This window comes from Lepisosteus platostomus, chromosome 18, assembly GCF_059453375.1.
Source record: "Lepisosteus platostomus isolate fLepPlt1 chromosome 18, fLepPlt1.hap1, whole genome shotgun sequence".
NCBI lineage: Eukaryota > Metazoa > Chordata > Actinopteri > Semionotiformes > Lepisosteidae > Lepisosteus > Lepisosteus platostomus.
The window spans coordinates 13,185,183-13,196,855 of record NC_142628.1 but is presented as its reverse complement, the minus strand read 5'-3'; the positions used below and the strand labels follow the sequence as shown (position 1 = coordinate 13,196,855).

The following is an 11,673-nucleotide window of genomic DNA, read 5'->3' as shown; positions in this document are numbered from 1 at the left end:
GAAATATTGTCGAAACTGCGCAGGAGAAACATTCGATATTTACGCTCTGCAGTCATGCCCGATGGAGGTGTATGTGGGTAGTTGTGTGGACTGTAAACAGACAGGTTTGCCTTTTATTCTACAAAAAGGTACATTTTAATATTACTCAGTAGTACTACAGCAGTATTTGTGAGTTGTCTGATGCCCTGGAAACATTATGATACAACATGGTTTACAGTGAAAAGTCTTGTAATGATACAGCATTTAGATGTCTTTCATGATGCAGGCTAAAATCATATGAGTAATTTGACTTTATTGTGAACGCTGGCGTCATTAATTACTATCACTGCTACTTAATTACTACTACTAATGTGAATTTATATCACTGCTACTTAATTACTACTACTAATGTGAATTTCCGGCAATAGACGCACTAAGAAAATACCTTTTGTTTTAGTACATTAAGCCCCGTTGCCGTTTTGGAGGTTTTAGTCTTAATTCACATTGCGTGGATATTCACAGAAGATCAAAGGTCTGTTTTATACATTGCATCTTCCTGAAAATCGTTGAAAGTTTTGGTTTAATGTACAGAGGGCGTGTGAGTCTTTTTAATGCAGCGTTTGTTTTTTTGGAATGTAGTTGTTTTGCCTTTTAGTATGTCAAGCGTCAGTGCGATCACGTCATTGATGCATGGAAATGGAATCAGTTCGGGAGGGTTAACGTCGACAAGTCAGTCTCTGTACCCTATCGCCATCCCCACCAAACTAGCTACGCTGCCCACTGACCAAGCCCAACCTCTCCCATCAAATACTCCTAGCATTCAGTTCTTGGATGTCGTTGTCCCTAGTGAACTATTTATATCTGTGTCTCTCGCAGGCCCTGCCAGACTGTTCACGTCGTTGGTCGTGTTACAGGATCGGGGATGGCTATCCCTATAGCTATACTGGATTGTGACCTTTTGCTCTACGGCCGTGGACAGAGGACCCTGGACAGGTTTGACATAGAGACCGTCTCGGATGAGTTCCTGTTGACTAATTTCGGCTTCCCGCGGGAATTCATCTACTACCTGGTGGAAATGCTGGGCGACACCCTGTCGCGGCCCACTCAGAGGTCGCGGGCCATCAGCCCCGATGTGCAGATCCTGGCCGCTCTGGGGTTCTACACCTCGGGATCCTTCCAGACCCGGATGGGGGATGCGATAGGGATCAGCCAGGCCTCCATGAGCCGGTGCGTCGCCAACGTGACCAAGGCGCTGGTGGAAAAGGCCTCCCAGTTCATCGGCTTCACGCAGGACGAGGCGACGCAGCAGCAGTGCAGAGACGAGTTCTACCGGGTGGCCGGCGTGCCCAACGTGCTGGGGGTGGTGGACTGCGTCCACATTGCCATCAAGGCCCCCAATGCCGAGGACCTGTCGTATGTCAACCGGAAAGGGTTTCACTCCATCAACTGCCAGCTCGTGTGCGATCCGAGAGGCCTGCTGCTGAGTGCGGAAACCCACTGGCCTGGGGGCCTGCAGGACACGGCCATATTTCAGCAATCGACGGTGAGCAGGCTGTTCGAAGAGCAGGTGCATCACGACGGCTGGTTGCTGGGTAAGCCTTCGTCGGCTCCTCCTTCGTTCCCGTCTTGGTTTAGTTTGACTGCTTGCAGAGGCCGGGAGCCGATGGGCCCTGCCTTCTCTCATCACATACTGTAGGGGCGGGATGCCAGACCCCTCGTGTTGCTCACATCTCTTTGGCTCTTCCCTTTCTTTCTGTAGAGCGGAATTATTTGCATCCACTCTTTAAATTTTGTAATGGCTCTTTCAATATCCCAGTGCCGTTTTGGGGCGGGGGGGGAATGCATTTGGGGGCGGAGCAGTGGCAAAGGATCTGCGCCTGTGGGTGGAAGGTTACCGGTTCAAATCCCGCGGCCGGCAGAGGAATCCTACTCCGTTGGGCTCCTGAGCAAGGCCCTTAACCCCAACTGCTCCAGGGGCGCTGTACAATGGCTGACTCTGCACTCTGACCCCAGGCTTCTCTTGAGTGAGCTGGGGTTTCCAAGAATGCAAGAAATTATATAGGGCTAATAAAATGATCTTATCTTACCTATAATTTTGTTGGAGGGGGAAGTTTTAGATTTGCCACTTTTTCGAAGCGGTGTCATGCTGGCGTGAGTTGTAAAATTTTACCGATTTCGCCGTATTTAGTTTGCGTTTAACCTATTACCTGAACTAAACAGATGAACAATCTCATCTTTTAAACCATTTTTCTTTCTGATAATGTCTGTGCGTTCTTGAGCTTCTTACATCAAATCAAAGGTTGCTTGTATCCTCTCTGCCGTGCTCTTGTGAAGTGGGTAAAGATGTTTTTGTTTTTGCCTAGGTGTGTTGTTGATGTATCTGTGTGTTTTGTGCGTTGAAGGAGACAACAAGTATCCTCTGAAGAAGTGGCTGATGACGCCTCTCCAGTACCCAGAAACCCCTGCGGAATACCGCTACAACATGGCCCATACGGCCACGCATGAGATCATTGACCGGACTTACCGGGCCTTACAGACCCGCTTCCGCTGCCTGGACGGGTCCAAGGGCTACCTGCAGTACTCGCCCGAGAAGTGCGCCAACATCATCCTGGCCTGCTGCGTGCTCCACAACGTGTCCCTCCAGACCGGCCTGGACGCCTGGACCTTCGAGCGCACGGAGACCCCTGACCAGCCGGACGAAGGCTGCGAGCAGATGGACTCCATGGACCCGGAAGCTTTCAGGATCCGGCAGGAGCTGATCCTCAATCACTTCAGCTAGCGAGCCCACCCGGAATATCCCCGAAGCCCCGGTTGTGTCATTGACGCAGTGACCGCTCCGGGGCGTCCCTGATGGTTTTAAAATGGGGAAAGTGTTCCTCGTCGAGTTTAATTTGTTTTGTCTTCCCCCAGCAGTCCATGTTGACAAACGCAACTTTGATGTTGACAAACGCAACTTTGAGAGAATCTGTCGTCTTACGGCTATGTCATGTAAAGTGTTCCCAAGATAAAGCTGATAACGCTGATAAGAGTCTGTGTCCACTTCAGAAGGAAACCCCCCTGATTGACGGCCTCATTTTCCATTTGCGTCTGTCTCTGAGTAACATAATTTCATCTATGTCTGTTCTTGCTCTAAAGGTGCTTTGTTAATGCACCTGTCATGGGCTTGGAGTGAGATATTGTAAGTAAGCCATCCCCTGCTCAGTGTCATTTTTGTACTGTATCTCTTCAAAGCAGCGGGACAGGACCAGAGCAGTTCCTAACAACTCTTAATGGAAACTCCTGTCATGAGGGAAAAAAATCTCCTTTTTTATTTTTTTTTCCAACTACTTAGACAACCACAAAAAAGACAGATGGAAAGCATTCATGAAAGCCCTGACTATATCCAGTTGTGGCTTATCTCAAGAGTAAAGATGGATGAGATTGATATTTCTGTTTAGTCTCATTTTTCCAGTAACAGAAACGGGGAGAAAAACTGCATCATTTATTTCGGATTTCTCTCTGTAATGACATTTTTGTTAAAGAATCTTACTCCACATACTTTATTTTAAAAGAAAGTGTCTGGAAATGCACAAATTTATTAATTCAGTATGAAACTTCCTACGGAGGTCTTAATTGGACTTTACCAGAAGTACACTTAACAGTGGACACTGTCTTTTGCCCTTTTGTGAGCTGGTCTCCTTATACGTGAATTATACAATACCATAATAATGAACACTCTACTGACGGGTGAACAAATTGAGATCATTCAGTAATCCTCAGCTGTCGCATTTTTTAGCTGTATTAAAACCAAGATAAAGCCTTCTTAACTTAAAATCTGAAATACATTTGAAATATATTTTTTTGTACCAAGCTTAAAAATTCTAATACTTATTTTTCCCCACACGTTTACACTCATTTCCTTGCACCTCCCAGAGAGATGTGAATTTGGTTTGATTGGCTATATAGATTGTCTGTCCCATTTAAACCCATTAGGAAGGGAGCTGAGTGTCCTATCTCCTCACTCTCTGCTCTGCTGGAGCTGTTCTGAAGCCATACTGCCTACATCAGGCAGTTGAGCTACATTAAATCTGTTCAATGCATGTGTTTCCAGTTCATCCTTTCCCAATTAATCAGACATGATTCATTCCCTGGATCGTTTTTTTTTGTGAGGAATGGCACTTAAATTGTCCTTATTCTTTCCACAGTAGTCAGCGTGATGGATATGTACAAACCTACTTTATTAGGTCCTGTTGGCTAAACTAAATGAGGTGTGCAGTTTGGACTGAATTAAATGAAGGCATAATCACTAATCTGATTCTGAGTGTATGTATGTCCGGAGAACAGGTTTGCATATGTTTATGCCTTACATCATGGGATTTAGTGACTTTTTACAGTATATCTATAGCGATACATCTGGTTCCATGGTGCGTAGAATGCATACACTCCGTGTCTTCAGCAGCAGTAAATCAAAGTATGGAATTATGGACAGTGTTTTACTGCCTGTGTGGAAACCAGACATTGCCCAAAGAGAATCCTACTCCATTGGGCCCCTGAGCAAGGCCCTTAACCTCAACTGCTCCAAGGGTGCTGTATAAATGGCCGACCCTGCGCTCTGACCCCCAGCTTCTCTCTCCCTGTCTGTGTGTCTCATGGAGAGCAAGCTGGGGTCTGTGAAAAGACAAATTCCTAATGCAAGATATTGTAAATGGCCAATAAAGTGATCTTATCTTTTCTTCTGTCTCCAATAAACTGATTTTTTGGATTTTGGGTTTTCTTTTGACTGTTTTCTATATCTGACTAATAAAATAGTTGATTAAAATCATGTTCACCTTAAATGGTTTAAAATTCCATCCGTGTTGCATTCTATTTATAATGTATAAATGTAAGAAGAAAGAAAGAGCTTACCCTTAGCCATGCCAGACTATTTCTTGAGTATAGATACTTGAGAAAGGGTTCCCTCCTCAGATGTAAAGACGGTGGTGGCCACTCAGCTCTTCCATCCTGGAGTCAGCTCTGGAATGGGACACTTTCTGTGTGGAGTTTGCGTGTCACTTCTGTGTCTATATGGACTTTCTCCAGGAGCTCCGGTTTCTCTGCCTTCCAGAGACACGCCACCTAGCTCAGTTGGCTTCTCTGACTTGACCATTTGTGTACGTTTGCCTGGAGTGTAGTCCTGTCTTGTGCTCTGTGCTTACTAGAAATTAGCTTATTTCTGATCTTGGAAGGATTGCTGAAGTATATTCTATCTAAAAAATTGTCGCGGGCCTATTTCATTTACTCATTTTAAAACTGACATTTTTAGAAGCTAAAACACCACTTCCCATGGTCATGATTACAAATACATATGGATATTTAAGGAGGTTACAATAAGAGCTGAGGATGACAATTTAGAAATGCACAATACCCTGTTAACACAGGCATAGATTTAAAAATGACAACAGTCTTCATTTCTAAATCATTTATCGATTAACAGAGGTCAGTTAATAAGAAAGGTGATTACTAGTAGCACTGAAAATAATGTTGAATTCTTGTACTGTATAAAATGAATTACTGTTATTAGAAACTATGATTTTTTTTTTCATGTAAAGTTCGCCTTTGAATTTCATTATGAAGATTTGCTTGGCGCTACAGGTACTGTGGGTTTGTGAAGTGATTCAGAACTATTCCAGCAGTGCTGATCCTGGCGAACAGGCGCACTGCGTCGGCGCTAGGACCTGTGCGCTCGGACCGTGGCGCTCCATTGTCAAACACAATAAATCAAAGTGCCATTTAATGAGATCTGGAGAGCGCGTTCTTACAAGGTAAAGAAATCTTTCCAACTTCAAAGCAGACTGGATTCGACCGACAGCGAGCGAGCACACACAGATCACGCCATTAAATAAAACAACAAACAGCAGCTTGTTTCAGGACCTTCCAATTAATGATCAGCAGGACCGGAGTCACAGTTCGCTGGCTGCATGCGTGATGTTGATGAAAACACCGAGTCGCCAAATTCAGCACTGGCGTGTTGCAATGCAACTCTAAGTACGAGGAGCGGGGCAGTTTTCAGACTTGCCGTTGTTTTTCAGAATATACTTTTCAATCAACTTTCCACGCTGGTGTTTTTTTGTGTGTCCTCCATTCACCTCCTCATAGTGAAGACCTTACCAATGTAAATGACCGACTGTCACCCTCCCACGGGGTAAGTTGTCTTATGATTCCAAACTATGATTGTAGCTGCAACACAGATAAGTAGGGTTCTTCTGCTTCCACATACCGCGAACAGGATCAAACTGTGTTAATAGACGCTTGCAAACTTGAAAAAGAAACTCCTGAAAGTGTCCTTACTATGTGCTGATCTATACCAGAGTGAATCTTCGGGCAATGCTTCATTCACACCTTTAGCGGACTCGGGGATTTGGAGGAAAGTTACATTTTGGCTATACGTTGTAACTTTGTTTTACAGAAGAACAGCAAAAGTCTGCAGCCCGGTTCAAGTACAGAAGACAACTGCACTTCATAGATTAGGGCTGAGGTTTACGCCTTCATCTTTCTGCACTAGGTAAAAATGTGTGTTCTTGGTTTGAGAGTTACAGGTAGTGCTGTGTTTCATCAACATCCCACCTCACCTGGGGAAACATCTCGTTTAAACCCAGGCTGTTTTAACGATGACTAAAGTACGGTAAAGTAAAGTAAGTTCTAACTTTTTGTTGTCAGGTTTTAGCAGTTGTGTTTTGACATACACTGTAATCAGCGTCTTCAGTTCTCGATGGAGGAGGAATGCCGTGTTAATCCTAAATATCTTTTATAAGACAGCTTCCTGGACAACTATGACAGACGGGGGACAAGCAGGCAGGCTGAGCCGAGCCAAGGTAGTGATCCTGGGACGGGGCAACTGCGGGAAGACTGGTAAGGACTGGAAAGAGACATTTTCGCAGACACGCTCTCCTTAAATAAAATCTGCGGGGGCACAATGAGAAAGACAGCCGACGGCACGGTAAAATAGAACTGCATTCTTTAGTGTGAGATGCACTCTAATGAATAATTTTAATGCTCACGAGATTTACCGTAGCAACATGTAGAGAAAATCTACTTTGCACTGCGATCATTTAGAAGACGGAGAACAGGATCAATGCCCATATGTTACAGACAGTACAGCGCCTTGTGCCCAGTACGACTGTTGCATTCACGATGTCTGAACGGGAAAAAGAAAGGATTCTTAGAATTTGTGATATTTGGCTTATTTTGTATTGGAATAAAACTGAGTAATATTCAGTGCAGAGACTACAAGTGTTGCCCCTACCCCAAACAATATGGTTCTCATTGTAAACTCGTTCAACTTTTGCCAACAACATATTAAGTTTCTATCGGCTCCGTTCGGTCTACAGCGCTCAGAAAGAATACATCATTTACAATACCGTCTGGATTGGAAGAAGAAAGAAGGCACCCATATCTTTTCAGACAGTCTGGGGGGATTTTCTTACAGCGGGAAAACCTATTCCTCGAGTAAATTATGACCCATTTCCACTCGGCCACTGAATTGTTTTTTTGCTGTTTTTTTGTCTGGATTTCTAAGGTATCGAAGTATCAAATAATGAGTGAATTCCATTTTAAATTTCCCATTTGCAAATATAGAGAGTGCCTTGTGATGCCCTTTTTTTAAACCAGGATCGCTATTCCATAAAAACTGTATAGGCTGCAAAGGAAAAAGTAAAGGTTTATTCCAAAGGGAATAAGTCTCCACAGTCTAAACGTTGTTTTTCTTTTCTTCTCTTTTCAGCATGGAATAAACCTGTACTTGTTCCTTTGCTTCCATAAACTTTGTCGGGTAGAAATGGCTGTACTGTGGCTGGAACACATCTAGAATAATAACAAATCTGCAAAAGAAAAATTTAGATTTTACTCCAAAAACACAATATGTGTGTGAGGGAGGGTGGAGGAGGGTGTTTCCAACATTAAATATTAGAAACAGCCAGCTTTTAGAAAAACTTGAGGAGTGAAACTCCATGTTCTGTTTAATTTCAGCATTGTGTGTCAGATTCATCACCAAGCGCTTCATTGGGGAATATGACCATAAAAAGGGTAAATAAGCTGAACCGAGTTTAGTGTTTCTTCTTTTATAATACACGTAGGAATATAGCCTTATAAACCTGAAATTGTTTCTTTTGTGTCTTTACTCTTTTTTAGAAGTAACATACAGGTGCAGAAAAATTGTGGACAAAGAAGCCATTGATCTTGAGATACTGGATACTGCTAACAAGAAGGTATGAGCAGGGGTGCCTGCTAGTTCGTCTGTTGGACTGTTAATTTTTCTTTCTTGCGCTGTTTACTTTCCAGCCTCTTGAAACTGCACAGTTGTGGGGGCCTGCTTTTCGTCGTCATCTCGCATGTCGACTTCCAGACAGGTCTCGGCGCACACAGAGCCGCTATAGTGAAGAACGCACCTGTGGATCACTTGATCTTCTGCTGTAGGGCTCAGTCGAAGAAGACTGTGATGTGACATGATTCAACTTTCCAAAAATCCTCAAGTCGTTGCCAAACCCCATGGACTGGTTTAAACATCAACAGTGAAGAGCAAACCAGAGGACAGTGGGTTGACACAACGTGTGGGCCGTTGTCTCTAAAACCAAGAGGAGGGGACATGTTCCGCACAAAGAGCAGTGGGAGCAGGGAACAAGCTGCCCACTAAAGTTGTTGAAATGGACACCCTGACTGGATGCGATTCTTGGATCCTTCACCCGTTAGAAATCAAACAAGCTAGATGGGCTTAATGACCTCCTCTCCTTAGTAATCTTTCTTCTGCTCTCCTGCATCAGGGTGTGGGACCAGCTGCCAGTTCCTTGGAGGCTTCTATTAAATGGGGTGACGGCTTTCTCATCATCTACTCCATCACCGACCGCAGCAGCTTCGAGGCTGTGTCCCACCTCAAGAGGCTGATCGACCATGTCAAACAGACTCTGGGTGAGTACATTGCTGCTGGAAGAGGCATTAGTGGGGCCAGCAGGGGGCGCTCACCCTGCAATCTGTGTGGGTCCTAATGCCACACTATAGTAACGGGGACACTGTACTGTAAAAATGGCGGCTTCCTTTGAATGAGACATAAAATCGAGGTCCTGACTCAATATGGTCACTAAAAATCCCAGGGAGTTTCTCGAAGAGTAGGGGTGTTACCCTGGTGTCCTGGCCAAATTTCTCCCCTTTTCTTTACCAGTCATGGCCTCCTAATAACCCCCATCTCTGAACTGGCTTCATCACTCTGCTCTCCTCCCAATGATGTGCTGTGGGATCAATTGGATAATTCAGGGTAACCTGGGAGGTGTTCATTTTAATGTGACAGGGCTTTGCAACCACAGTTGTATTCTAGGTAAGCAAAAAGTAAGATTGAGGGGTGGTCAATGCGAGTAGCGGGGCGAGTGAACCTGTCTGGGACGTGTTTCCTTTAACATGTTCCTATCCAGTGCACTTGGGAGAGATTAATAAGGCCATTCATTTCATTCATTCAGCTCTACACAAGCCATTACAACACCACCAAAAACTCAGTCGAGAGCTGTCCACTCCAGGGCTTCCATCAGTGCTTTCACTGCTGACAGCAGTACAGGGGAGTACAGGAGATTGTGTTTATGCAGCAAAGCCTAAGCCCCGGCTGCTCAGGTGCCTCCTGTTTCCTGCCTGCAGGCATTCCCACCGTCATTGTGGCCAACAAATCGGACATGGAGAACGGGCGGGTTGTCCGGACGGAGGAAGGACAGTCCCTGGCCGGGGATCTAAGGTATTTCATCTCTCTGCACCCACACAGACCCGGCGGGGGGGGGGGATACGATAAGGGCTTTAGAACGCATTCCACAAGTCTGATCAGTGAATAATACTTCAGCTATGTGCTCGACAGAGCCAGCCCGTTGTTACTCGATTGATCATTTGGCCACCAAATTACAAAGCTGACTAGACCTAGTGCTTAGCTGGAGTCAACAGAGTGATTCTTGATTGTATACCCACCTTCCAGCATCTTAAAGTTTTTTAAATCCCCTTTAAAAACAAATACTAGTGCTGTACCTGATGTTTATGGTGGGAAAGGGAATCCGACACGTGCCAGTGGCGTGCCTCTTCCAAAGAAGGCCGGGATCCTCCAGCGCGGTCTCCTGAAAGAAAGGGGCCCCCTGAGGCTGCGCTGTGCTTTCAGGTGTCCCTTCTACGAGCTGTCGGTGGCGGAGAGCTCGGCCGCCGTGGAGGCCGCGTTCTCCCAGCTGGTCCGGGAAGTCAGGCTGGAGTTTCACAAGCACCTGATGGCCATGGACAAGCGCTCCCGCGTCCTGCAGATGAGCCACGCCCTCAAGAGCAAGCTGACCCGCAGCAAGACCATGCAGTGGTGAGGCGGCCGGCGAGCGCCGGGGTCTCTCCGGCCCTCCCGGGGGGGGACCCCAGGACCGAACTCCGCACGGACTGCCGCAGCACCGCCGTTCCCCCCGCGACACCCACAGCTACAACGTCGGCGCGCGACGGGAGCGCGGTGTCTGAGGCTGAGCGAGGCCGCCTGTGACCGGAGTTCCTCCCACCAGCAGGTGGCGCCCTCTCCCAGGCACGGCTCTGGCTGGACCCGGGCTGGACAGTTTCCTCTCTCCTGTGCGCTGGAGGAAGGACAGCCGTGATCCTCACCAGCTCAATGCTGCTGGGGGCATCGCGACCCAGAGCTGCATACCTTTCAAGGAGAGGCCCTGGAGCACATGCTCCAGGTGGTCCTCTCTCCTCCGAGAGCGTAAAGCTGATGGTAGCCACCGGATTCTCTTGAGAATTTTGACACGTCATCTCTGAGGGAGAACACAACTGAAAAAAAGCTTTAGAAGCCACACATGGTCTATATTATGAAATCCGTCGCATCCAATCATGAGAGTTTAGGTGCTACATCATTTCAAACGATTGTAACATCTTTACTATAGCAAACATAAAAAGCAATATATTGCACACGAATAAGCAGTAGGAAGTTAATGGAAGTCTGTCCATTGCTTTGGATAAAGATGTCTGCTAAGCAAATGACACCGACTCTTAAGAGAGGACACCGGCTCTGTAGCACCCTTAAACAAGGATTCTGGGAAATCTGTGCTGCTCAGGGTTCACGAAGATAAATACTAGGAGGGGAAATCCAGTCAGATTACAATTTCTTGCGGTGTCTAGTCCTACCAGAAAGCATACAAAGCGTTGCTGGAGCTATTTAAGCTACCTGGATTGGTGATAATGGTTTCTGAAGCTGGTGTACATCCCAAAAAGTTCACAAGGCGGATGACTAAAAACAGGCAAGAGCAGACAGGAAAAATTCCTGGTTTTAAGTAAAGAGATCTGTGATGAATACATGTTGGTATCATTTTTACTTTCTTAAGCCTAGAGATCTTGCAAAGCTGAAGTGATATTACCCTGCCTCAAAAAAAGAACATGTGTCATCATTATAGTTCAGCTGCTCGCTGAAAAGATGATTCATCTGTCAAGCTTTTCCTTCAGTAAAGACAAGAATAAACACACTGTTTCTTTTGCGACAGTCCCGGGAATATGTTTTATATTTAAAGAACTCTGAAGCACATTCATGAGCTCACTTCAATTTGTTAAAAAAAACAACTTATATAACCAGACACAAAGAATGAGAAGTCAAACACCTCAGAACTTCCCCCAGTGATGTAATGAAGGGATTGAAAATCACGGCAACTTTTGATTTTTGTAATTTTATTTAGCAAAATGGTAAAATAAATAAAT

The 11,673-nt window shown here is 45.4% G+C and overlaps 2 protein-coding genes across 4 annotated transcripts; both read left to right on the top strand.

The window, feature by feature from the left end:
- The first annotated feature begins 15 nt into the window (after positions 1-15).
- Positions 16-4,777, top strand: harbi1 (harbinger transposase derived 1). 2 transcript variants are annotated; one of them, XM_088611956.1, is made up of 3 exons: positions 16-128; positions 856-1,571; positions 2,382-4,777. In XM_088611956.1, exons 2-3 carry the CDS (start codon positions 902-904, stop codon positions 2,756-2,758), a joined length of 1,047 nt encoding a protein of 348 aa, XP_088468082.1. In that variant the 5' UTR covers positions 16-128; positions 856-901; the 3' UTR covers positions 2,759-4,777. The 2 variants fall into 2 exon arrangements, with proteins under 2 accessions (XP_088468082.1, XP_088468081.1); XM_088611955.1 differs by having other exon boundaries at positions 2,343-4,777.
- Positions 4,778-5,384: 607 nt separating this feature from the next.
- On the top strand, positions 5,385-11,461 carry LOC148645696 (ras-related and estrogen-regulated growth inhibitor). Of its 2 annotated transcripts, none has more exons than XM_088611824.1 (8): positions 5,385-6,139; positions 6,404-6,499; positions 6,754-6,846; positions 7,963-8,019; positions 8,125-8,201; positions 8,754-8,898; positions 9,613-9,706; positions 10,115-11,461. In XM_088611824.1, exons 3-8 carry the CDS (start codon positions 6,768-6,770, stop codon positions 10,302-10,304), a joined length of 642 nt encoding a protein of 213 aa, XP_088467950.1. In that variant the 5' UTR covers positions 5,385-6,139; positions 6,404-6,499; positions 6,754-6,767; the 3' UTR covers positions 10,305-11,461. The 2 variants fall into 2 exon arrangements, with proteins under 2 accessions (XP_088467950.1, XP_088467949.1); XM_088611823.1 differs by having other exon boundaries at positions 5,389-6,139; positions 6,750-6,846.
- The last annotated feature ends 212 nt before the right edge of the window (positions 11,462-11,673 follow it).